The following is a 27,984-nucleotide window of genomic DNA, read 5'->3' as shown; positions in this document are numbered from 1 at the left end:
CAGTCTATTTTAAAAACTGGCCATGCCAACTTCATAGTAAGGGAGAAAAAAAATCCACTGATTCTTGTTACATGTAACCTAAGGTTACCTGACAGGAAGAAAAGAGGGGGAGGAGGGAAATGTTTTTTCCCTCCAACCTTGCTTACTTTGTGGATAGTCAGTTGTATTATTTTCCTTTGTCATCAGTTTTGTATGTTTGTCTGGGTTTTTTCACACAACAATACATAAAAGACAAACGCCATCTAAATATAGGAAAATGCAACTGCAAAAGCCACAAAAACTGATCGGTGCAGATTTAGTACTTAGAATTTAGAAAAAACAAGACTAAATTTAAAGTTGACAGTGGCCCTTTAAATGGAAAGTTTCTCTTCCATTCATATCCCCCTCCAACACATTTGGAAATTGTTACACCATTACCAGATCCTCTCCTGGTAGCAAGACTGCAAACATATACTTTGTTAATTCTTCATTAGCTCTCTGTCTATAATGGAAACTGGTATACTCTAATTCAAGTGCTTTTTCTGTAGAGGCTTTCCCAGTGTCATTAATTGCTCAGAGTCATAAGGACTTTCATGAGATCCATGCTGTACACCCTGGAGCACTCAAAAAGCTTTATCAGGATTCCATTGATATTTTTGTCTCCGGAAAGCAACTGAAAGACGGGAACGCCAGGACGAGGCTGCCCTTGGAGCAGTTTTAGGGAAGGAGCTGCACCTATGATCAGTTACCCATTTGCAGTCTTTAAGAAAAGTGGAGACTGAGCCAGTGTTGGAAAACCCTAAGATATACAGAAGCTACAACATGCTACTTTTAGAGATCAGTAACAAGACTTCTTTACGTTTGCAACAGAAGCAGGACAAGTACTGTATAACATTCTCCCCCACCTCCTGGTTTTATATTAACTCTCCACTGTGAGCACTACTTATAAAAGTTGCAAATATAGCTTTTCTAGTTTCAGCGAAAACCTACTTCATGTTTGCTTGTTTGTGTATTATCAGCAAGAATGGGCAAAGTTCTGGGAACAGCATATGTTTGTTTCTAGGAGCACCAAGCAATTTACATTTATAAAAATAGGATTTTCTTTTTGGAGGAAGTTGGAGGACCTTCTATACTGGATGAGACATCATTTTGAAGAGGTAGGTCAAATTTGGCGTCTAGACTACTTGAGAAGATTTGTATTCCACAGCCCTACTTGCATCATTGCCCTTCAAAATGCCTGTGCCACACAGTATCAGCTTGCATTTAGTGGTCATATGCAACACTAGTTTGTTAGGAATGAACCAGATTTTACTCCTCTTAGCTTTCCCCTTGTCCATCAATCATACAGTGTATGGCAGCTTGTTATATTAAATTAAATGTCCTCTCCCAGCAGATTGCAACACAAGAACTAATAAAAACAGACATGTCAGCACTGAGAATTTCAGCATGAGTAGACTGCAGTAATTTAACTAACCTGTATTGCAGGATTAAATTAGTGCCTCTACATAATACAGGAAGATATACATTTTAGTAGCAATGTGTTTGAGTTCTATCAAAGAATCGCACAAATACAGGTAGCTGAACAAACATGCCTTTTCTGCACAGCTTCCCTCTCCCTGTACCCATGCATCATCTCTCTCCAATTTTATTTCCTACTTCAGGGCGGGGAAGGGGAAGGGAATTTTCTTCTAGTCACTTCCACTTCCTATTTATTTCCTCCCTTTCCAAGACTAAGGAAGAGAAAGGGGAGCATATAGCCACACACCACTCCTCCCCCCCGTGGAGAAGAGTAACATCCCTGTAGTGTGCAGTTACTTCTGACCCAGGGAACAAGTATGCTTGGAAGGCAAACAAATGACATTTCATCTTCCACCAAGGATAAGTTTGGGGCCTGAACTACTGAAGGATAAGAATTTTTCAAGACTGCGGTGTACTTCCAGTACGCCGCCTCACCCTAGTTGGGTCAGTCTCCTCTTATATTTTGGTTCTCCCAATGATAGCATCTCCCCTTGTGTAGAAGATAATGGTATTACAGTCAGCCTCACTCTACAGCTCCAGGACCAGAACTATGGGCAGGAACAGTAGAAGCAATGGAGAAATCCTTTGCATTTGCAATTTACAGTTTGCTTTTCCTCTCGCAGCAGACAAATTTCCTGCCTTGGGCCTCTTATTCCTTCCAGAATACTGGTAACTGCTGTAGGCAGCAGTGGAGTAAGTGGGAGCCTCCTGCAAGGAAGCTGTAAAAGGGCATGGGAATACGCAAGGTTTCCATGGCCCCATAATCAAATAAAGCCATTATGCAATGCAGGCTGTTCCTGTGAATAGTTATGTGACGGATTCAGCCACCACTAAGACGTCTGCAATCTTATATACAGAGTTTTTCTCCTTGAGCACCAGCAGTGCTGTACAATGCACAGCAGTCACGTTCTCTGCCCTGAAGAGCTTACAGTCTAAATTGAAGAGAGATTTTCCTCACTCACACTGCAAACTCCTGCACAAGAAAGGGCTGTCCAAACTCCACAGCTATATCCTAAAATGCATCGGAATATTTTAGGAGTTGTTTGCTGTATAGAAAAAATCAGAGGAGTCTGTGAGAGGAGAAGGCACATAATCTCCTTATCTGTCTCATAAGTACAGTATACCCTACAATACTGCATCTCCCATCGATCTGTATCTAGGGGAAGGCAAAATAAGAATACAGAACTGCAAAGGTGTTATCCTTACAGGTAGGATCTCACACAGGCACACAAAAATCGTTTTTTAAAAAGCAGAGTTTTACTTTCTCTATCGTCCCTACTGTGAGATTAATTTTTCAGGTGCAGACTTCAGTCTTCAGCACCTTATTGCCCTACAGGTTCTGTTCCAAAATGAACTGTCAGCAAGAACACCTGCCTGAGAAATTCTATCACTGGACACGGGAGGTAGGGATAGGTCTCACTTCTATTCTCACAGGCCCTACTCTAGGAATTATATTCCAGTGTCTTGGGGTAATTGGGGAGGAATCTGGTAGATTCTACCCTTTGGGCCATTAGACCCTTCACTTGTCTGGTAAAGCCCATTCAGTTCCACAGGGCCTTCAGCACAGTAGGGTGGCAGGAAGCCAGATCTCATGCACATTGCAGCAGCAAATTCTACTCACTCCTGCCACCAGAGGCCAGAACTGAGAAGTAAAAGTGTCCCAAATCTTTTGGGCAAGCTGCTAGGGAAGTCCAAGGGCTACAGCAGCAATGTGTACAGACAAAAGGGTCATGACTCCTGCCATACCTTCTAATCTCACAAGATCATATGTGCATAGTTACTCCCATGAGGTGACCTGTCCACCAGATCCAATGGGGGAGGAAGCAACACCTGCTGTCTCAGAAGAGCATCAAAGGAAGAGAAGAGGGGGTAGAAGTCACCTGTCAATGACCGTAGTAGTCCTTGGGAATTACTTTAGACTGCACAAGATAAATAGGATAATCAATTACCTGTCTATATTAATACACTAGAAGGGCACATTGGTTTTAAAAGTTGAGTTTAAAAATGTGTTTCTAGAAGTCTAGAGGCCAGCTAATACACATCGTCACAAAAGGCTTTTGTCAAAACTTCATGAGCCAGTCTACCAAGTTCCAGCTCTTGTTTTTTTAACAAAGTGGCTACTGTAATAGATATGATGCTGCTCGCTATAAGAAACTATAGCTAATTGACTGTATTGAAACCAGTATGCTAGGCCCCTCAAGACCTTGATTGCGAAGAAGGCTGTAATTGTAATGGAAGCAGTGCCAGAAGTTTACAATGCATTCATTTTATAAACTGCTGGAAGACAATAGTTCCCTACTATTAAGGCCTGTTCCAGAAAATGGGTTCTTCGCAAAAATCAGTCATGCACTGCATTATCACATTCATTGCAAGACAGAAGAGTTATGGTGACACTATGACAAACATCCAAGTCCAAGTAATTCATTTATATTCAGTGTAATTGCACTGTCAGCCATGACATGTAGCATACCACAGAAAATAGTTCAAATACTTTGTGAACTACCATTAACAGTATAGAGCTCAAGAGCCAGTTACTCCATGCCCAGCTATGCAGTTCCATTGATTAAACAAACAAACAAACAAACAAACAAAAAACCACCCCTCATTCCTGGTCTATTACTCTTTTGACACATCTTCTTCTAGTGCAGTAAATTCTGCCCAAGATTTTTAGCCTTACCGTTTTTGTTCTGAGGAAGAGACCTCCCCTTTCGCCCCCTCAACAGTGACTAAAAAACACCCAAACAAGCCACTTAAGATAACTTCAAGGCACTGCTGCAAGGTACAGAAGAGTGGCCTTCCCCATGTTCCAAGAGTCAGCTTTTGAACATTGCTGCCCATCAGTCTTCATATTCAAGCGACAAATATCCAGAATAGCTAAAGTGGATCTTTTTGGCTCCTTTTCTTCTCTGTTCTGCAACACTCTCAAACATGGCTCTCTTCTTTTCCTCCCCCCCAACACCTCCCAGCCCTTGCTTCTCTCTCTTATTGGACATGCTTAGCAAGATTTTGATGACCTGGATAGCGAGGACACACAGTGCTATAGCTCTCCATGGGAGAGGTTTAAAATAAACATCCTCCTCCCTAAGGGAGAAGTTGCAATTCAAGTTACAGCTTTTGCCATTATTATTCAGGTCCTTCTGAACAAAGGTGTCAAGAAGCTAAATTTCTAAACAGGAGGAAAGCAAAGAAAACATTCAGAGGGGAAGCAAACAGAAGGAGATCTCTACTGCACACCCAACTGGTAACACAGCCTCTAGTTAAGATTGCCCAGCACAACTTATTATAAACAGCTCCTGTTTTCAGAGGCTTATAAAAACTGCCAGGTTTTCCTTTCTTTCTTTCTTTTTTTTTTTTTTTTTTGGGGGGGGGGGGGCGGGGAAGAAGAGGGTTGTGAAATTCTAGCCACAACAGTTTGGCTGTACCCAAGAATGAGGCTAGGGAAAAACGCATTGTTCTGCCTATGTTAAAAAACCTCAGGCAACTATTTCTTTGAACAACACTGGCAGCCCCATGCTTTGGAGCAGGTGGTCACATTTGTGCCAGCGATCTGCCTTTCGCCATCCTCATGAAAATCTGCCCAAGTTAAGCCTTTGGCGGGGGGAGGAGGGATAAAAATCAGTTTGCACATGCTCAGAGACTCACTAGACCTTCACAGCTTGATTTCATGAAGACTCCATCCACACTGGGTATGCTCCAGCCTCGGCAGGACTTACCTGATCTGGACACCAGAACCAAAAGCAAGGAATCGGTCTCTCCTGTGCTTTCAATGTTTACCTGCTGCCACCCACACAGTGGGGAAGAGAAAGCTGCTCAATTTAAAAGGGGGACAAGAGGACAGAGAACCAGGGAGGGGAGACTGAGACCAGAAGAAGAGCAGAGTGAATGTCAGTGATGCAGAGTGAGAACCTAGAACTGGCTGAGCAGAGTGGGACAAGAAGCTGGGGTGCACACAAATCAGGGAAGAAACCTAAGGAGGGGGACAGAGCATGGGGGTGGGGGGGCGACAAGAGGCTGTGGGAAGAAGAGAGCGATCAGATGAGAAGCCAGGAGTGGGAGAAAATGGGGAACGGCTGGGCAACAAGACTAGCACTGGAATGAGAAGGCTGAGCAGCAGAGGCTGGGACTGAGATCAAGACTGGAGCGGGGAACAGTGGGAGAAAATAGAAGCAGAAGGGGTTAAGCTTGTGGGGGGAAATGGGCAGAAGAGTTTGTACCCGAAAAATAGAGCACATTCCCTTTTAGGGAACCCAGGATTCCTGAATCTCACTGTTCTTTTGCTGTCAGCAAGTATCTGTGAAACCCTGTGGCAAAGAGGGCATGTGATCCCACTCAGTGCTGGTCCACAGGGGATTATAAAACTTTCTACTGCTATCGTTTGCTACTTAAACTAACGGAGTAAAGTCTAGGCAGAGCATTTAAAACCCTGCCAGTGACCCTTATGATTGTCAACTGACGCCACATGATGGAATTTGTTTCTTCAGTTTGCTTTTTTTTTTTTTTTTTTTTAAAAAGGCTAGGAAATTACAGACAAACTGTTAAAAAACACACACCATTAAGTAAGGTGGCAAAAAGTCAAGCACTCACAAGTCAGGAAATGCCAGAACTCAGATTGCCTTTGCAATCTTACTTTGGCCACCTTGAGCATATGAGTTTAATTGCATATCACATGTATGGGTGTTTAATTACATGATTTTTTCTTTTAAAAAACAGACACCTGCCTTATTCAGTACTTAGGATGGACCTGCTCTGGGGATGAATTAGGGATGTTGTCTGAAGGACCTGTCTCATATTTTGTGCACAGCTTGGAAGATATGTACTATTTGTAGTACTGGCACAGACAAGTCTAAGTCCACCCACAACTAAAGGCCTGTCTCCTATGAAGAAACAGGGGCGGGAATTATGTCAAAGGATCCAGAGGGAGACACCAAGCAGAGAACCTGCAACAGTGTCCACTAGGGAGTCAGAGGGGACAGCCCAGAGGAACTCTGCCTGGAGATGTGACCAAACAAGGGAACAGAAATAGGCCCCACAGTTGTAGAGCGCACCCCTCTTTCCCTCCCCCCGCCCCCCCCAGCTTCCTCTTCTTGGACTGATGGATGGCCATCTTGGTTGGTGCCAGGAGGAAGTTGAGGAGGTCCTGCAACTTTGTGGGGCCATGGATGGGGTGTGCATAAATGAGGAAGTGCAGGTAAAAGTACAGCCAGAACCTCAGTAAGAGGTTCTGGAGGAGCCAAAAGAAGGGCTGCAACCTGATGCACCCTACATAGAGGTGTGCCAGTGTCTCCCTCTTGCTGCTAAAGACAGACTGATGTTGGGGGAGTTTGTGGACTGTACCAGGTACACACCTGCGCTCATGGCTCCGTGGAAAAGCTGCCTACTAATATCCCTAGAGGGCTGTGGAGTAAAGGTTGCTCCTCAGGTGGCAGCAGGTCCTGCCAGTTGGTGTCAGGGCAGGACACGACAGCGAGGAAGTGGATGGTAAGAAGCACACGCACTCCCTCTCATCACAGTCTAGGAGGTCAGAGAGTCTGATACCACCAGCCAGAACCATCCTCTGGTGCATCAATGGGGGCTCCACCACCTGCACACTCAGGTGTGGATTGTGTAGTACGGATCCTGCTAGGAGTTCCTCCCCCTCAGCAGCTGCTATGGACCTGCTTGCTGAGACTAGCTTCCAGGTCCTGATAAAAGGACTAGCAGCTCAGACAGGTCTCCTGTTGGAAGATATGTAGTCAATGACACAGGGGATTAGAGGAAGAGAAAGAACGGTCTCCTGGTTAAGGCACTTAAATACTGCCCTAGGGAACTGAATCCTATTGCTTCCTATTCCAGAGTTCCTATGTGATGCTAGTCGAATTGCTTAAACAAACAAAAACTTTCCAGAGGTGGTCACTATTTGTGTATTCCTCATTTTCTGGGTGCTGGAATGGAGACTGTAGGGTCTGATTTGCAGACATGCAGAACACTCACAATTGTACCTGAAATCGGTGGGAGTAGTGCTCTGAAAGTGCTCTACAATGCTAAGTAAAACTTGGGGGAGGGAAAGGAGGGAAAACCGATTCAAGACATTCCAAATTGGGTGCCCAAAATTAGTGGATACTTTTGACCTTTGTCTTCGTGCCTCAGATCCTTATCTATAAAATGGGGATAGTAACACCATCTCATCTCAAGGGGGAGGCCTGTGAAAATAAATTATTATTTTTGAAGCACTCAGATTGTGCAATGATGAGCACCACAGAAACCCTCATGAGGAAATTAATACTTCTGCTCTGAATACAGAGATTGTATAGCGTGCAATCAATAAAGGATGGAGACACACTGAGAATACAAAAAGAAAAAAGATTAGCTGTAGCTCACGAAAGCTTATACTCAAATAAATTTGTTAGTCTCTAAAGTGCCACAAGTCCTCCTTTTCCTTTTGCGGATACAGACTAACACAGCTGCTGTTCTGAAACCTGAGAATACAAAAATATTCCATTACTGCTCATTAAGTGAGCAGTGACAATCCTGTGCACGGAATTGAACAGGGGTCGTTTGGAAAAGAAAAAAATAGTATGTGATCACGTAATTATCATAATGCACGCATACAAGGGGCCAAATTAAGGTGCACTGTGCAACCTTAATTCTGACATTTCGTAACTTTAATAAATAAATTCACCTTTCAAATTCACCAACAATACACCTGTTAAATGTAATGTTCTAAAAATATAACTACTTAACTAGCTTGCTCACCATGATTCACAGCATCAAGGATTACAGTCACTTAACTATACAATTCAGTGGATCCTAAGTGTTCTGGGGGTTAAAAGTAAGAGTACCATTACAGCCAAACACAAGGGAGTGATTTAGTCATTAAAACAGTTTTTCTCCTGCACTCTGATTCAGACAACACTGGATTATAAATTGCTCCATTTTTAAAGTCAGATAAAAAGGGGACACTGCAGGAAGGTAAGTACCACTGGTGTGATTACTATTGGCTGTTTTCAGGGTTAAACTGGACAAATCTCAAAATAATCAGCAAAATACTGGCTACAAAAATTAGCCTCTCCCCCATCTGCACTCAGATACTACAGAGATTGGCAGCAGTAGAGAACTGCAACATAGGAAATGCTTTTTAAGCCATCAACTCCTTTTAGAGTTTTATATTCCCTATTCCTCTTTCTCCTGACCTGGGAAAAGGGGAGGGGAGATGAGACATTATTCTGGGGAGCAAAGGAAGCACGAGAAAAAAACAAACAGGATACCCTTGGGAAATGATGGAAAATGACTCAAGAAGCCAAGATGGCGGCTTCCTACTGGGTTAAAAAATAAAATGCAACCTCTTTCAGGCTTCCCTTGATGCAAGCAGAAGGGAGATTGCTCAAAGCCTTTGAACCCACGCTTAGGGCTGAGAAGGAAGGCTTGGGCTTACTACCCGGTATACAAAGGAAACCGTTTCTCGGTTTCCCAAAACTGGAACTAGATGTAGGTTTCTTTTCTGGGAAGCTAAACTTGTTGTCTGACATGTCAGGTAGAGTAAAATCCAGGGGTTCTTTAAAAAGAGAGGAACCTCCCGCACACACAACTCCGTGGCCCAGGAGAAGAGGTATTGTAAAGAGCTGGGATGAGCTAGCCCCCCTAAAACCAAGTCTAATACTCAGCGAGCCACTAGGGAAGAACAGAGGATGCTGGTGGAAACCCTTAAATGTTTTGAGCAATATAGTTCAGATTGTTTGCCCAAGGGGCTTAGTTAGGTTCCTGCTACCCACACCCTTTAGGGGAAATGAAAAAACAAACAAACCCAGAACCTTCACCTCATCTAACCAGCCAATAAGTAGTTTAAGAACGGCAGGGCATTTGATTTTTTAGAGACCCCATTCTCACACCCAGGGGACCTTTTAGATTCTTTTCTCAGTAAGAAAAATTTGAATCCATGCTTGGGATAACTGGCTTTCTCCCCTCAGACATTCAGTAACAAATACTCCCTGCGCAGATTTGACAAGACAAAACAATCAGCCCACTTACAGAGTGGGCACTCTCTGTCGTCTTGGACTGGGAAGAAATTCTGCAAAACCAACATGCCTCAGTACTCAAATTCTTCAAAAGGTTGGGGGGTGGCGGGGAGAAGAGAGGCAAGAGAATGGGAGTGTTTCCTGCATAGCACCCAGTTGTAATGAAGAGTTACCTCTCACCTACAGAAGGTTGCCGTAGAGTAGGATGGAAGAAAAGTTATTTCCAAACTCTCAAAACTAAGGGACTTCTGAATGTTTCCTTCTTAAAATATACCAAAAAAACCCAACAAAATAAGTACTACAGTTTGAGCCCTTTTAAGGTTCTGAATGTTGTGGCACCAGCTAGTAAGAAGAAGAAAGAAAGAAAGAAAGAAAAAAAAAAAAAAGCTTTCCTTAGGTGACTGTCTACATCAGAATCTCCTGATGTGACTCATTGTTACAAAAATTCACTAGCAACAAAGCAGGACCTAGTGACATCTTTAGCAAGAAAGAGTTTAATACCTGGATAGATAAGGTCTTAAAGTAAAAAGAAGGTATTTATTCTAAAATAATGCTGGTTAAGCTTTATTTTTTTAAAAAAGTAGCAATTTTCAGTTGCTATTAAAACAGCAGTAAAAAGGCTACTATAAAGAATCTTAATCAGCTTCATAGTTTGTGGATAACATTGTTATTTATGTATTGGGAGCCATGTCGTAACAGTTCACTTATAGCTGAACACTTCCTGCCTAATGACATGAATGAGTCAGCCAAGAAAATCCATATCTTTTTTGAAAACCAAAATAGATTTACTATGACAAAGCTCAAATTGCACACTCCGATTCGGAAGACAGCACTCTGATGCTCATTTCCTTTTGGAACGGAGACTGCCCTTGAGTGAAGGAAAGCAATGCAATCCTCCCACATAAGCAAGACTAACACAGACTGCGATGAGGAGATGGTAACTAGAAGGCAGTAACCATGAAACTGAAGTAAAAAACCTAAGTTAGACATTTAGATATATCTACCTCTTACACATACTTCCTCCAAATCCGAATGTATTACTAATATGTACAATTTGGCAAGTGAAGAGAGAAGGACTAGACCCTGGAGACCCATGAACACCCAGGATAGGTAGTGGGGGGGATCTCCACAGGAGCTTTGAAGTGAAGTGCAACCACATCAGCGGTAAGCCTAGTGTACAGGTAGAGGGTTCCTAGAGTCTCTCTTTCAGCCAGGGGTAGGAAGGATAGATATATTTTTCAATGCTATCCACAGGCTTTGGGCACACTGTTCTATATGCATCAGGCAGAGAAAACAAAAGTACATTCAGCAAGGGAAGATGGAACCAATGCACCAGACAGTTCTGTGGTGAAATATCCTCATTTGATCACTAATTTGCTTCTCCATTGGAGAAGCAGTGAGCCTGGCAGATAAACAACAAGCCAGCCTCTAAATTGAAATTGGCTTTTTTTTTTTTTAAATAAAGTTATCCAGTGTGATTTTACATCCAAATTAAGAGGCAACTCCAACAATTTTAACAGAATGGCGAAGTTTGAGTACAGCCTTGTTTAATAAGGACTGTTTCTCTAGGTTGTATTTGTTAAAAATTATGTTTGATCTTGATGGGCAAAATATTTTTTTTTTTTAACCAATTAAGATAATTGATGGTCCTTAAGTTTATAGGCTTTCAACTAAGTAATTACACCTACACGACTGGATTTTCATAAAAACCAAGTTATTTTATTCCCAGATTGTTGTCAGACAGTAAAACAAAGGGGAAAAAAAACCCCACTAACATCAGGTAGCACCAGCATGTGTAACCCAAGACAGGAAAAAAAGTTAAACTTCACATTTGATTTTCTACAAGGCGGACACTGCAGATAAATGCCACTTTAAACTGACTAAGCAATTACAGCTGTCTAGATACCAGAAGAAGGCCTCTTAGTTTTCTAAGTATCGGATACTTACTGAACGTCTTACAGATGTCAGAGACAGCTTTGAAGACTCTATCAGAGAAATTCACTTTCACCTTCACATACTTCATATTTGGAAGCTGAAGGCGGAGTAATTTGTGTTGAGGAGTGAACTGGAGCTTAGCATCAGCTTGTATCCCATACTTATCCAAGGTCCAGTGAGTTTTAAGGAGCCAGGTTCTCTTCTTTTCCCACCATAGCGCATGATCTGACCAATCTTTCTTGACATCTAGAGGGGGAAAGTAATTTGAAAAAATAGATTAAGAACCATTTCTACTTCTACTGAAAAATATATTCATTAAAAAAGTGACAGTCAACATGAAATCTGTTAAATGCAGTGTAAGTACCTTTCCCAGACCCGAACAGCTCTGTGTGGCTCAAAAGCTGGTCTTTCACCAACAGAAGTTGGTCCAATAATCGATATGGTCTCACTCACCTCTTTCGAACATGAAATCTAGTCAGTTTCAAATAAGTATTTTAAGATACCTTATTTGTATTCCAATAGCACCTAGTGGCCACAACAAAAAACAACGGGACAGTGATTTCAGAGGTTGTAGAAATACAGTGAGCAGTTATACAGTTTTTCTGGCAGCACCTAAGCAGTTAGCAAACCGGTATGTTGTAACCACTTGCTTTTTGAGTAAGCAGTTTAGTCTCCTTGTTTCTTTGCGCTTCCCTTGTCTGTTACATGCATCTGTTGTTTATTCTCTTCTACTTAGATTGGAAGACACTCCTTAAGGCAGGGACTGTCTCTTAAGTATCTGTACAGCACCTAGTACAGGGGGCTTCTTGGCACCACTGCAATATTAATTATTAGTGACAAGACAAAGGCTAGGGGGGAAACAGAGGCACAAAAAGTTCAAGTGACTTACTAAGGATCTCACAGCCAGACAGTAGTGGGGCAGAGAGACCTGGGTTGTTTCTAAGTCCCTGTCCAAGATCTCAGACTGAAGGCATCTGCTGCTCATTTCCTTTGTCAATTTTTGAGGTTTTACAGTCATTGCTTAGGTTTATCTCCCATGTTGCAATACAAGAGATCCACGCAACCAAAAGATGAAACAGGTCACCTACACAGGGACAGAAGTGTAACTAATTTTACACAAAGTGCCCTTAAATGAATAAAACGAGAACGATATTTCCTCACTTGTTACCTATAAACAATAGGGTATGAGGTTTTCAAACAGAAGCATGGATTTTTTTAAACCTCCCTTTCAGAGTAATCTAGTGAAAAAACGTGATTTAACCCCATACTCTACCCCATCACAAATAACTTGTACTAACATTAAGATATCACAGACTTTTTGAAAATCAGGCCTCTTTATAAAAGTCAAATTGGGACCCCCGCCACCAAACCAAACCAAAGGCATCTCAGATAGATAACCTACACACACACACACACACACCCTGCAGCACATACTGTGTGTTGCAAAACGCAGAATGGAAGTCCACACTCCCACATGCTGTATGACACTGCCTCTGAGTCTTTTGTGCTTCAGACATGACAAATGCGGTTTCCCCCATTACACTTTTAAGATAAGTATATCAACAACAATCCAAGTGCTACAGTGAACTTCTTTGACATTTGTCTACAATTCCATAGGGGGAGAATATACATAGAGAATAATGACACAGATCCTTCCTCAGGATCCAACAAGCTAGTTAGATTTACTTGACTTGAGGCAAGGGAGAGCGCAATTCATGAACAATGTTAGGATTTATTGCTTACACTGTTCTCTCCTTCTTCAATCCTCCTATTATCACCTTGTCTCTCTTGACGTCTTAATACATTAGACCCCGTGTGGTAAGGCAGATCCTTAGTGTTGCCAAATCTCATTTGCACTGGTTAAATGGTGCAAAGGGGACTTAAAGTTGCCTTAAGTGGGCAAATGAGGATCTTCCCAAGTGTGGGGGGAATCCCTGGCTGGTTTAGAACTGGTTACACACTTCTAACCCCTCCCCTCTCACAACAACATAAAGAGTCGAGCCACACAGTGTGCTCTGCCAGCAAGAATCACTGGAGCAAAACAGCATGTACAAGATTTGAGGCTATTCTAAAATTATGCTGTGGGTCAGGTCAGCTGCCAAAACTAGCGACAAAAATGCTCCCCACATCCTCAACTGGTGTGTTGAAAGCTGCTCCACTGCACTTGAGGATTCACTTTTTGAAGATAGTGGGCTATGTGTCGGCATAAAAAAAGTTTAATCAAAAATGAAAGTCCGCTATACATATTTTTATTGCAAATAAAAAACAAATCCTTCCACAGAAGGTCATCTACATGTATGCATGAGATTCCTAAAAAGTTTACCAAAATTAGAGGTTCATTCATAAAGTAAGTATTTACAGTACAGTACAGCTAGCAAGAGATGTTAAGAGTAAAAAGAAGGGTTTCTTCAGGTATGTTAGCAACAAGAAGAAAGTCAAGGAAAGCGTGGGCCCCTTGCTGAATGATGGAGGCAACCTAGTGACAGAGGATGTGGAAAAGGCTAATGTACTCAATGCTTTTTTTGCCTCTCTGTCTTCACGAACAAGGTCAGCTCCCAGACTACTGCACTGGGCAGCACAGCATGGGGAGGAGGTGACCAGCCCTCTGGGGAGAAAGAAGTGGTTCGGGACTATTTAGAAAAGCTGGACAAGCACAAGTCCATGGGGCCGGATGCGCTGCATCCGAGAGCGCTAAAGGAGTTGGCGGATGTGATTGCAGAGCCATTGGCCATTATCTTTGAAAACTCATGGCGATTTGGGGAAGTCCTGGACGACTGGAAAAAGGCTAATGTAGTGCCCATCTTTAAAAAAGGGAAGAAGGAGGATCCTGGGAACTACAGGCCAGTCAGCCTCACCTCAGTCCCTGGAAAAATCATGGAGCAGGTCCTCAAGGAATCAATTCTGAAGCACTTAGAGGAGAGGAAAGTGATCAGGAACAGTCAGCATGGATTCACCAAGGGAAAGTCATGCCTGACTAATCTAATTGCCTTCTATGATGAGATAACTGGCTCTGTGGATGAGGGGGACAGCGGTGAACGTGTTGCTCCTTGACTTTAGCAAAGCTTTTGACATGGTCTCCCACGGTATTCTTGCCAGCAAGTTAAAGAAGTATGGGCTGGATGAATGGACTATAAGCTGGATAGAAAGTTGGCTAGATTGTCGGGCTCTATGGGTAGTGATCAATGGCTCCATGTCTAGTTGGCAAGCCGGTATCAAGTGGAGTGCCCCAAGGGTCGGTCCTGGGGCTGGTTTTGTTCAATATCTTCATAAATGATCTAGAGGATGGTGTGGATTGCACCCTCAGCAAGTTTGCAGATGACACTAAATGGGAGGAGAGGTAGATACGTTGGAGGGTAGGGATAGGATACAGAGGGACCTAGACAAAATAGAGGATTAGGCCAAAAGAAATCTGATGAGGTTCAACAAGGACAAGTGCAGAGTCCTGCACTTAGGACAGAAGAATCCCATGCACCGCTGCAGACTAGGGACCGAATGGCTAAGCAGCAGTTCTGCAGAGAAGGACCTAAGGGTTACAGTGGACAAGAAGCTGGATATGAGTCAACAGTGTGCCCTTGTTGCCAAGAAGGCCAATGGCATTTTGGTCTGTAAAAGTAGGGACATTGCCAGCAGATCGAGAGACGTGATCGTTCCCCTCTCTTCGACATTGGTGAGGCCTCATCTGGAGTACTGTGTCCAGTTTTGGGCCCCACACTACAAGAACGATGTGGAAAAATTGGAAAACGTCCAGTGGAGGGCAACAAAAATGATTAGGGGACTGGAATACTTGACTTATGAGGAGAAGCTGAGGGAACTGGGATTGTTTAGTCTGCGGAAGAGAAGAATGAGGGGGGATTTGATAGCAGCTTTCAACTACCTGAAAGGGGGTTCCAAAGAGGATGGGTCTAGATTGTTTTCAGTGGGAGCTGATGACAGAACAAGGAGTAATGGTCTCAAGTTGCAGTGGGGGAGGTTTAGATTGGATATTAGGAAAAACTTTTTCACTAGGAGGGTGGTGAAACACTGGAATGCGTTACCTAGGGAGGTGGTGGAATCTCCTTCCTTAGAAGTTTTTAAGGTCAGGCTTGACAAAGCCCTGGCTGGGATGATTTAGTTGGGGATTGGTCCTGCTTTGAGCAGGGGGTTGGACTAGATGACCTCCTGAGGTCCCTTCCAACCCTGTTGTTCTATGATCACCTGTGTATTTCATAGACTGATAGACTCTAAGGCTAGAAGGCACCAGACTGATCATCTATGTTACACTGGAAATCAGAACTACTCTCCACGCCACCCCCACAATTCCTGGGTGAATTAGATGATGCCTTTTAGAAAAGCATCCAGTCTCGACTGAAAAAATTCCAGTGATGAAGAACCCTTTTGAACTTTTGTTAGGATTTCAGACTTTATCAACAATGAAAAGGAAGCTTACTAAAACTGCGCTGCAAAGTACATCCATTGATGGAGAGGCTTTGCCAATCCTCTGGTGTTATATTAAAAGCAGATTCTCTTGTGATCAGAGAATTAGTTGACCTGAGTTACAGCCGATAGTCTTTTTACAGTACAGGCGAATCACATCATACCCGCATTTAACTTACACGAATTCAACTATACGTGCTTGGCAAAGAAAAATAAGGTACCTGTAAATAGTGCGGGCGATTCCGCTCACCACTCCACTCAATGGAGCGTATGGCCCAGAGTGAGCGTGAGATGGGAGACATAAATCTACTGTTCCCCCAGTCAGTCTCAGTTCCCTCGTGCCTCATATAGTGTGAGCATCTCGCTGCACCGGAGTGTGATTCTAGTATTTAAAAATACTATACTTATTTTTCGTACAACATGGCCCTTAAACGCAAGCCAACTACTTCATCTGGTGCTCAACTGAAGAAACAGCGATCTGTTCTAACACTGGAGAAAAAGCTGGCTGTGTTGGACTTTTGAGAGACGGTATGTCAGTCTCCGTGGCACGTAAATATGGCTGCAGCAAATCTAGCATCCGTGCCATCAAGATTCGAGAGAGAAAAATTCATCAAGCCGTGGCATCAAGTGCTCCAATAACTGCTAAGGTGATGAGCCAGGTGCGTGATAAGATTTTAGTGAAGACTGAAAAGGCATTAAACTTATGGCTAGAAGACATGAACCGTAAACATGTGCCTATCGAAGGCAACATGTTGCGAGAAAAGGCTCTTGGCCTCTACGCGCTGTTCAAACCTCCCGCCGAAGAGGGACAGACTTCTGAGGAGAAGGAATTCAAAGCCAGCCACGGTTGGCTTAACAGTTTTAGGAACCGCTTCAACCTCAAAAATGTGCAGACCACTGGTGAAGCTGCATCTGCCAATGAAAAGGCAGCAAAAGCCTACCCTGAACAATTAAAGAAAATCATAGAAGAAAAGGCCTATCTTCTGGAACAAGTTTTTAATGCTGACGAGACTGGGCTCTTCTGGAAAAAAAATGCCCAACCGCACTTACACTTTGAAATCAGAAAGACAAGCCCCTGGCTTCAAAGCAGCTAAAAGACCGTGTGACTGTTGCTTTGTGGCAATGCAGCTGGCCATTTAATAAAGCCGGGCTTGCTCTACAGGGCTGCAAATCCCCGTGCCCTAAAAGGCAAGAACAAAAATCTCCTGCTTGTGTTCTGGCAACCAAATAAAAATGCTTGGGTGATGGCAGCATTATTTCTGGATTGGTTCCACAAGTATTTCATTCCGGAGGTCAAGCGGTACCTCAAAGAGAAAGGACTTGACTTTAAAGTGTTGCTGATCGTAGACAATGCTCCTGGCCACCCTGTGGCACTCCAGTTTGCGCATAACGACGTTGAAGTCGTCTTTCTCCCCCCCGCCAATACCACCTCCATCCTCTCAACCAAGGCGTGATTCACTGTTTCAAGGCCACGTATAAGAGGCTTACATTCTCACGGACACGTAGCACTGTGGATGCTGATCCCAATCTTAATGTGCTGGAAGTCCTTCCACACTGCCGATTGCATCACTTATATTAAGCAGGCAATGGATGCAATTAAGCCTGAAACAGTCAATGCATATTGGCAAAACCTATGGAAAGAATGTGTGAATGATTTTAAGGGTTTCCTGACCATTGATAAAGAAGTGAAACGCATTGTTCAGGTGGCCAGGCAAGTGGGTGGTGATGGCTTCGTCGACAGCCTTGAGGAAAAAATTGAAGAATTAATTGAGAGCCATAGAGAAAACATTGACTAACAAAGAGTTAGAGGAACTGATAAAATGGTCTACAGAAAATGAAGATGACGACGACGACGACCAAGAAGAGCCAGCAAGTTGGAATCTTCATAAATTTGTTGAAGTGTTCCAAGCGGCGAAAGACTTGAATGATTTAATTTCTGAATATGATCCCTCTATGGAACGAGGCCTCAAAAATCACACGTAGCATTAGGGACAATTTGAGACCATATCAAGAAATGTTTGAGCAGCTCAAGAGACAACAGCGACAGTTGCCGATCACCATGTTTTTCAAGGAAAAACAACCAGCAGCAGATGAGCCTATGCAATCAACTTCTTGAGCTGAACCAGAGCCAATCACTTCGTGTACAACTCGGTCTCCGTCAACTCTGTCTCCTGGATCGGCATCAAGCTCTGACGACCCCCTGTAATTACCCCCCCTTATTACCCCCTGTAATTAAAAATACAGTACTGTAAAATTGTATTTTGCACAAGTACTCTATTATATACTGTACATTACTGTATCCATATTACTGTACAGGGGTTGTATACACAAAACCATGTACAGTATATTGTACTTCATGGGCAATTTAAGAAATTTTCAAGGGTAATTTTGACTATATGTGATTTTCGCCTTACGCACGGACTTTAGAACCTCTCCCCCGTCTAAGATGCAACTCCACTGTAGATGTTAGTGGTCTTCTCCACCTCTAAAATCTAGGAGTTTAAAGAACTAGCTAACATGCAAGCACCAAAACAAGCATTTTTAAAATAGCCAACCTTAAAAAGGCAGATGACTGACAGTACAAATGCCATATAATGAAATAATATATTCTAGGAGTTTTATTATAAAAAACATTTCTGCAAGCACATCTCTGAACTTCTGAAGCTAACTGATGCTCAGACAAGGAGAGATGGAAGAAGAATCTGAATTACAATGAATCTTCCTTCTTTATACCTGCATTCTATCTTGATCTCAGGATCCCTAAGAAAGTTCACAGAATATAAAGAGACAGTTTCTTTAAGCATGCAAAAAAAAAAAAAAAAAAAAAAAATCCTATTGGTAGAATCCTGGAGCTAGAAAGTGGGAATGTCAGCTAGACTTTTCAGCAGCTTTGTACAATCAAATTAAACAAAACCAAATATAGAAAAGCATGCAAACTTGCACAAGCCTTGGCTACTCTCGAAAATCTGATCTATCACTACAATGAACTTTGGACATGAAGTCCAGCTTCTGCTATCCTGAAAGTTTATGAAATTGGCACTGAAAATAGAGTCAATTTGAATCTCTAACACTTGTCAAGTATCAGAGGGTAGCCGTGTTAGTCTGTATTCACGAAAACAACAAGACTAACAGATTTATTTGAGCATAAGCTTTCGTGGGTAAAAACCCCACTTCTTCAGACGCATGGAGTGAAAATTACAGATGCAGACATAAATATACTGACACATGAAGAGAAGGGAGTTACCTCACAAGTACAGAGCCAGCGACTGACAGGGCCAATTTGATCAGGGTGGATGTAGTCCACTCCCAACAATAGATGAGGAGGTGTCCATTCCAGGAGAGGCACAGCTGCTTCTGTAATGAGCCAGCCGCTCCCAGTCCCCATTCAAGCCCAAATTAATGGTGGTAAATTTGCAAATGAATTTTAGTTCTGCTGTTTCTCTTTGAAGTCTGTTTCTGAAGTTTTTTTGTTCAAGTATGGCTACTTTCAAATCTGTTATAGAATGTCCAGGAAGACTCAAGTGTTCTCCCACTGGCTTTTGTATGTTACCATTCCTGATGTCTGATTTGTGTCCATTTATTCTTTTAAGTAGGGACTGTCCGGTTTGGCCAATGTACATGGCAGAAGGGCATTGCTGGCACATGATGGCATATATAACATTAGTAGTCGTGCAGGTGAATGAGCCTCTGATGGCGTGGCTGATGTGTTTGGGTCCTCTGATGGTATAACTTGTGTAACACTGATGGTGTAACACTTGTGTAACTTCAGGGTTACAGAGGGTGGACTTGTGCTTTAAAGAAAAAAAAAAATCAAGCAGCAATTTGCATGGCACTGTCTTTGGGCCAAGACGAACGCTCTGCATACAGTAAGAAATGTTGTGCATTACGAAAGGTAAAAATCAAACAGTTATGCAAAGAATCTTGTAACTACCTTACAGATAGTTAGGTTTCTTTATTCAAACAAAACTCGCTAGATTTACAAATGCAGTTCTATAGGTGGTCATTTAAAAAACAGCAAGTTTCTAAAAAGACAGCTTGGATAAAACTACATTTAGTAATAGCCCCATTAGGTCAGACTTCAATGACCATGTTAGGTTTAGGAATTTTTTGTGGTTTCTGATGTTGCATTTTATAACTTGGATCTCACATTTTGTTACCAGTTGTTAAAGTTAGTTTTGCAGAGAGAGACTTGAAAGTGTTTCAATTATGTCCTATCATAGGTTTCTAAATGTTCATTAAAATGTCTCACTTGTCTACTGACTAATTTGTCTTGGTAACAGTTGTGTGACAGCAGGAGAGGGGTTTTTGCTTGTGTTCAATAATTGCAGTGCATACATTTCCTACTACTATTCCAAATAGTGAATCTGAGTGTTTAACAAGGATCTCAAAATTACTTTTCACAAGGATTAAGACTCCCTACAAACCTAAGACTCAGATATGTATAATATCCATTTGAGAGAGTTATGGACCTTGAAGCAGTGGTGATCATGCGTCCAGAGTCACACAACGAATCACAGGAGAGGTAGGAACAGAACCAGAAGCTCTGACTTGCAGTAGCAAGCTTTAACTATTAAATTATACTCACTAGCTGCTACTTTTAGCTATGAAATTTACTTGATTGTACAGCAACTGTGTCATTTTAAGGTAAGTACTGTATAAACATTTAAACTCAGTAAGACTTTACTGGCATGACCAGCTGGACAAGTATCAAAGGGACAGACCTCTACGATTAGGATGGACTGATTTACGAAGTGATTTTAATTAAATCAACAAGCAGAAAGTCTTCATAATAAATAATAATTGATTTTAATCAGGTTTTGTATTTGTACTTTAGTTATTTTTTTCCAGAAGTGCTAGTTCTCATTTGTTGGTAACCAATAAAACATGCTGATTTGCACCTAAATAGTTTTTCAACTAAATTGGTGCTTCTTTTTCTACCAGAAAAAGGACACACTTATAGCTATACTTAAACAAAACAATTATATAGCTGAATTTACATTTATTCAGATTCTTAATTTTTTACTTTACGTTAAACGTGCTGGACACCTACAAAAAAAAGTTCACCAAAACATGTTTTGCATTTAAAACAAAAAGGAAGCATTATCTGTAGCTTTCCTCTTTCTCACTCCCAATGGGTTTCTTAACTTTGAATTAGTCAAACATTGACCTGAGCTAGCGGCATAAACTGAAGTGAAGAAAATATTCTCTGCACACACGCAGAAGATGCTACTGTGGTCAAAATCCAGCTTAGCACTTCTAACTCTGGTTCCAGATGCATGGCCAGTGACTTCCATGCATTCGGTGGCCTGACTTTTTTTTTTTTTTTTTTTAAAAACAAACAACTTGGCAGCAAATATGTAGGATATATTTATTTTAAATCATTACAATAAATTTAGGCCTTAACATAAGCTGTCAATTTCAAAATAGGCTTATTTTTAATAATAAACCTTATTTAAATTCAAAAATCCAATCTTTATTTTTAATCAGTTTGTATTCATCCTGTCTAGAGGTGCTAGTCATGAGTAGGCAAGATCCCCCCAGAAGGGGGGTACATGCTGTGTCCATTTGTCTGCAATTACAAAGCAGACCTCAACCAGGCTGAGCCACTGGTGCAATACAGCGAGGATACGCACACGTGCGCATGCACACTCTTTTTCTCCTGGTCACTAACTCTTAGGCCTGGTCTACACTACAAAGTTGGGTCGACTAAGCAGCCTTGTGTTGATCTCGTTGTGCACGTGGTCTACACTCCAATTTGTCTCTCACTGATGTAAGTGCCCGACTACAGCAATGCAATGACATCACCTCCCCAAGTGGTGTTGAGCCACAGCTGACGTACTATAAAGGTCAATGCAGCATGAGTGGAGACACTACATTACTTTTGTCAACCCTAATAGTTCTCCAGCAGCACTCCCACATTGCCCAACACTGACGGCTCTGGTCACAATTGTGAATTACTCTGCTCCGGGGGTCACAGAGACTGGAAGCCGCTTCCCTTCCCTTCCCCTCCCCTCCCCGGCCTTTGAAGCCCCATGAAGTTTTGAAATGCCTTTTCCTGATTATGCAGTTTGACAAGCACATCTAGCAGCTCTCCATTGTTTGGTGCAACTGCCCAGCTGACCATGCTGGCTACATGCTAGAGACATACTCTGGCTTGCAGTAGACAGGAAATATTAGATCCCCTGGGCCTGTGGGGAGAAGAGTCTGCTCAAGCACAGCTAAGGACCAGCCTTAGGGTATGCCTACACAGCAAAGAAAAACCCATGCCCGCTGACTTGGGCTCGTGCCGCGAGACTGGTCCGTTGCTGTTCAGACTTCCAGGCTTGGACTGGAGCCCAAGCCCTGGGACCCTCCCACCCTGCAGGGTCCCAGGCTCCAGCCTGAGCCTACAAGTCTACACAGCAATGAAACAGCCCCACAGCCTGAGCCCAAGTCAGTGGGCACAGGCCAGCTGCAGGATTTTTTGTTGCTGTGTAGACATGTTCACATTCCTATGGGTATGTGCCAGGCGACTGCATGGGGAATGCAGGAAAACAGCTACGACAGAGACAAGCAGCAGTGCTGCATGAAAGCAAAAGAACTGCATCAAGCACATCAGAAAGCCAAGGCGGCCAACAGTCAATCTGGTGCCGAGCTGCAGACCTGCTGCTTTTGAAACAGCTGAGTGCCATACTTTTCAGAAAAAAGAAAAGGAGTACTTGTGGCACCTTAGAGACTAACCAGTTTATTTGAGCATGAGCTTTCGTGAGCTACAGCTCACTTCATCGGATGCATAGCATATCGTGGAAACTGCAGAATCTTCTGCAGTTTCCACGATATGCTATGCATCCGATGAAGTGAGCTGTAGCTCACGAAAGCTCATGCTCAAATAAACTGGTTAGTCTCTAAGGTGCCACAAGTACTCCTTTTCTTTTTACGAATACAGACTAACACGGCTGTTACTCTGATACTTTTCAGAGACGCCCCCGCCACCCCACACACCTGAGCTGCAGATACCTAGCATGAACAGTGAGGAGGATGGAGTACATGTGACCAGAGGATCCACCTATGCTGCAGGCCAGGACTTGTTTGAAACTCTACTGCAGTGCAGTGCACCCTGACAGTCAAGCACAGGTGAGGCCGATGCAGGGGAAGGAACAGCAGTAAGTGTGTAATTGTATTCCCTATTACAATGATGTACTGACAGTGTCCACAACTTAACAGGGTACAATTATCTATTTATTTGTACTAGAAGTGCTACTGGTGCAACAAATACTGAAGGGAGGAAGGGGATATGAGTGTCTTGCCCCCCAAAGCTCAGCTCTGGGGGGAGGGGGCAGAGAAGCAGGAACTGGGTTGTTGTAGGGGTTCCCTTAACTTTCTACTCCTGAATGAATTTTTTTGGGTCGGTATTGTTACGAAATTACCAAAATAATTGAAACTGGGGTGATTGTATAGTGTTAGTTTGGACAAAAATATGGAGAACTTTAAAAAAAATTTGTGAGCAGAACTTTTACTTTTTTTGGCACGGAATTCCTTCAGGAGTAAATAAAGACGTAGCATTGCTAACAGCTTTTCATGCCTCTCTGTAGAGTTAGGCAAGGGATCCATGTGGAGCACTTTACATACAAACGGAAGTCCCTTGAACGCTCCTGAGACATCTCCATGAAACTTTCATGGAGGTATTCTGCAATCCTCTCCCAAAAGTTTCTAGAGATGGCAGCCCGATTTCTCCACAGTAGGACTCTCTCCCACGCCAGTCAAGGGTAACTTCGGCAGCCACCATTTCAGTGTGCAGCCTAGCAGCCGGGGGTGAAAGTAACTTAAATTTTTTACTGGTACGGTTGTATTGCAACCCCACTTCCCACCTCCACTCCCACACACTTAACTTCATGGATCCCTTTGCATGACTGATACTCTAGAATAAAACTAGTAGACAGCTACTGCATTGGTAGTAACTTTAAGGGTAAGTCTACACAGCCAATGTTAAAGTACGGCCACAGCAGCACTTTAACGGGGCTGCGTAGTTGCGGCTCCAGCGCTGGGAGAGAGCTCTCCCGGCGCCATAATAAAACCATCTCCGCGAGGGGAATAGCTCCCAGGGTTGGGAGCACGGCTCTCAGTGCTGTAAGTGGCAGTGTAGACAGCGCTACAGTGCTGGGAGCCCCTCACGGAGGTGGTTTTATTACAGCATGTGACTACACAGCCATGTTAAAGTGCTGCCATGGCAGCGCTTTCACGGCAGCTGTTTAGACACACCCTTTTGTGGAGGACTTTCCGCTTCTTCATTTGTTGCTGTTCTTTTTGATTGACAATCCCCCCCATTTCCTCACTTTAACAGGCATGTGTGTGTGTGTGTGTGTGTGTGTGTCAATATATATATATATATATCAGACAGGCAGAGGCCTGGGGGGGGTATCACAGACCAGCAAACAGCTCCAGTGGGAAAGAGGCATGAGACAGAAATTTCACCCAGGGTGCCAGCTGCTCCAGAACCCAGCTCGCGCACTGCCAAGCCCCATGCCTTGCCCCCCACTCTTGACTCCTGCCTCTGCCACCCCACAGCCACCTGCAACAGGCACAGCTGCAGAGACTGCCCCGAAGAACCTGGATACAGAAGGAAGGAGGGTCCCTGGCTCTGGTTCTCCCTGATTGCAGCCAGCTGAGCTCTCCCTTCTGCAGCTGGATGAATAATGAATGAACCCAAGGGCTGGAAGCAGAGCACAGTGCCCTGGGCACGGAGTGCAAAGCCACCCCTTTGTCCTGCAGTATGCACACAACACTCGCTCCCCAAGCTGCCTTGTCCCCAAAGGGCGCACGCATGTGGATCTGCATGCTGGAGAGCGGGTGGTCCACGGGAGAACTAGCCCAAGAGTGAACTGGGTGGGGAGCAAGGGGCTTTCTGCACAATCACACTCCTTAGTCCTGTTTGTATTGAGCTCCTTAGACCTCCCTGCCTGCTGCCTTTCAGCTCCCCTAATCTTGGAGGTCAACTCAGATTCCCTCTCCAACTACGCTTAGGGGTGGTTGGTTAGCTTGCAGAGAGGGATGTTTGTTGCAATCCATTCGGCCTTCATGGATTTCACAACACTGGGCTCCTTCCAGCAACATCTCCGCTCCAGTGAGTCGTTCCCTCTTAGCAAAGGCTGAATTATGCAGCGTGTGATTCTGCAATCAACTACATTTAATTACATTGTTCCAACAAAGGGGACAGTCACACCAGGAGCTTTCTACTGTAAATTGCGCACCTGAAACAAAAAAGACTTGACCAATAAGAGGCAAGCAGTTACCATGATGCACTCAAAAGCGAACGTTCGGAATCACATGAATGTCGTCCACCTGACAAGAAGTAAAAAAAACCGAAGGGGAGTATTTTGTTTCTAGAGAATGTAAAATATATTTAATTCAAGCGATAAATTTGATTTTTTTATTACTATTACAGTTAAACCTAGCCTATTTTACCCATTTGTACTGAATGCTTCGGCCACTTCCTTACCGGTATGCTCTATCGGCCCATACCGGCTTACTTTCATCTCGCTAGCAGCATATAGGACCAGGCAGCTTTGGGATGCCAGTAGCAGCTGTGCTCCCTGCCTTTGTTACCTTCAGGAGTGAGATACCAGCTAAAGCCATCACCACCTGTGGAAACTGGCGCCAGCATTTAGTGCTATTGCCCTATACTCCGTTTCGTGCAACTGAGCAATTCCCTCCTCCTCGTTTCCCTCACCCCGCGGGGTCATCCTCACCAGGGCTGGTGCTGCAAGTGGCACCATGCACAAGCACTCCAAAGCACAGAAGTGTCAGTAGGTATGACTTGTTTAAAAAGTTTACAGGAGCAAAGAAAGGGCAGTCTGAATCTTCTTCACTTTTGCTTTCCATTTTAACTATATGAACAACAGTAACTGTGTGTGTTTTATCTGCAGCTGCCCCTCCACACCCGTGCAATGCTGGAAGCCAGATAAGGAGGAGAAAGAAGAGGACTTTGGGTAACATGTTCAATGACATCTTACAAGCCAATGCTGCAGACCATTGCAGTGATCCAGCTAGGCTAAGCTGGGCTAACTGTGAGGAGAGAGAGGCAAACCACAAAACAAAATGAGAGATAATTTTAAGGTTTTTAAGAACTTAATAGGGGAAAACCCAAAAGATGTACCAGGAAGATAAATATAGAACAGTGTCTCTCAACCTTTCTAGACTACTGTACCCCTTTCAGGAGTCCTATTTGTCTTGCGTAACCCCAAATTTCACCAATTTAAACTGCTTGCTTACAAAAAAAAGCCAGACAGACAACTGTTACAGCACACTATTACTGAAAAATTGTATACTCATTTTTACTGTAATTATAAAATTGTAAGTACAATATTTCCGATTCCATTTGAGTGTATAGTATACAAAGCAGTGTAAACAAGACATTGTATGACATTTTAGTTTATACTGACTTTGCTAGTGCTTTTTATGTAGCCTGTTGTAAAAGCAGGCAAATATCTAGAGGAGTTCATGTACCCCCTGGAAGACCACGGTGTACCCCTAAGGGTACGCAAACCCCTGGTTGAGAACCACAGGTATAGAACATGACCAAGTACTTACCACTTACAATAAGAAGCTTCAGGTTACTAACACATTTACCTTTGTGAGAGTTTGTACATGGTACTCTTCCTTACTCTGTGCAGTTAAGAACAATGCCTTTGGCATTAAACAAAATAGAACAAAAGATTACGCATGCTGTTTCATTTCAGAGAAGAATCAACTTTCCCCCTCCTTGGCTGGAAGTCCAGCTTCAGTCTTGATGTCCTATTCTTTGCTTCTCTTTGGCCTGAAGTGCTGCATAGATTCAGTGTTCCTGTGGCTGTACTTCTTTGCATCAAGTTTATCCACAGGTGGGGTTCCCTCACCTAGTAGGCCCTCACTTGTCCATTAGGCACCTCTGACTGTTTGGATATCTATTGATGGAATATAGCTCATTCTCCCCATTCATATGCTTAGGTCAGAGGTGGGCAAACTATGGCCTGGGGGGCCACATCTAGCCTGTGGGACCATCATACCCAGCCCTTGAGCTCCCCGCTGAGGAGGCTGTACCCCCTCCCCTGCTGTGCCCCCTCCCCCGCAGCCTCAGCACACCACGCCACCCACACAGGAGGGGGCTGCACTCCGGGGGCAGGGGAGAGCAGGAAGGGAGGCTCACCTGCAGCCTCAGGGGAGCAGGAGGGCGGCGGGAGTGCAGCGAACACGGGTGGAGGACTCAGGAGGAGCAGCGGGTGGCTGCGCAGCTGGCTGGAGAGAAGTGGCGCTTTGAAGGGGAAAATAATCGCTGCTTCTCTCCGGCCGCTGACCGCGCCTGCTCCTCCTGAGTCCTCTGCCCATGTTTGCAGGGCTGCATTCTGAAAGGGGCTTTAGAGGGGGAGGTCCCAGGGGGCCTGTCAGGGGACAAGGAGTAGTGGGGATTGGAGATTCTGAGGGGGGCAGTCAGGGGCAGGAAGAAGACGGGGTTAGAGGAGGTATAGCCTTCCCTACCTGGCCCTCCGTACAGTTTTGGAATCCCGATGTGGCCCTCCGGCCAAAAAAAGTTAGCCTTGCCTGCTTGAGGTCCTTTGTGGGCGGGTTTCTCATGTACTGTTTTCAGGATCTATTTTCATCCAACATCTTTTTGAGCAATTTCCTTTCAGTATTTTCCCTGGATTCCCTTCAGTACATCTGTAGGTTTTTTCCCCCTTCTACTTTCTCTCTCTAATGCTCTGCTCATCTACGCAGGTCTATTTTTTGCCGCTCCTCCTGACTTGAAACTGTTCCTATTTTCCTTCTCCTCCCCCCCGCCCCGGTCTCATTTCCCAGCCCTTTAAAATTAAAGAACAGGAGAATAAAATCACCTCAACTCCTACTCCAGCTCAGCATCTTGATTTTTCTTCTTCCCTCCTTCTCTAACAGCTTTTTCCAACTGCCCCTGTCAGGTGGGCTCCAAGCCCGCTCCCCAGCTCGAGCTGCCCTCTCAGTGGCTCTCTCCCCACCCCGGCACAGCATTCAGTGCTGCTGCATCACAGCTGCAGGAGGTGTTAGTGCCAGGGTCAGGGTTACCACCCTGTGAGCAAAGGGCCTGGAAGGTGAACACTGCAGACAGCCTGGAGAAGGAAGAGCAGACAGCAGGAAGACCTAGGCATCCAAGCAGGAAGAGTAG

At 43.7% G+C, this 27,984-nt stretch overlaps 1 protein-coding gene and 1 long non-coding RNA gene across 7 annotated transcripts in view; one reads left to right on the top strand and one right to left on the bottom strand.

Annotated features, from left to right (window-relative positions):
• The window catches only part of FERMT2 (FERM domain containing kindlin 2), a 101,815-nt gene that overhangs the window by 45,874 nt on the left and 27,957 nt on the right, over positions 1-27,984 (bottom strand). For all 6 annotated transcript variants that reach the window (XM_037901287.2, XM_037901285.2, XM_043548752.1 and 3 more), the window contains exon 3: positions 11,436-11,669. In XM_037901287.2, coding sequence (XP_037757215.1) covers positions 11,436-11,669 — 234 coding nt within the window. The remainder of the gene's footprint in view (positions 1-11,435; positions 11,670-27,984) is intronic.
• Positions 1,013-26,444, top strand: LOC119566482. The gene is made up of 3 exons (XR_005225657.2): positions 1,013-1,136; positions 22,794-22,949; positions 25,739-26,444. It is a non-coding gene; the product is annotated as an uncharacterized LOC119566482 (long non-coding RNA).

Source organism: Chelonia mydas, chromosome 6 (genome assembly GCF_015237465.2).
Source record: "Chelonia mydas isolate rCheMyd1 chromosome 6, rCheMyd1.pri.v2, whole genome shotgun sequence".
In the NCBI taxonomy this organism is placed as follows: Eukaryota; Metazoa; Chordata; order Testudines; family Cheloniidae; genus Chelonia; species Chelonia mydas.
The sequence above is the reverse complement of the archived record's forward strand: the minus strand, read 5'-3'. Positions and strand labels throughout refer to the sequence as shown.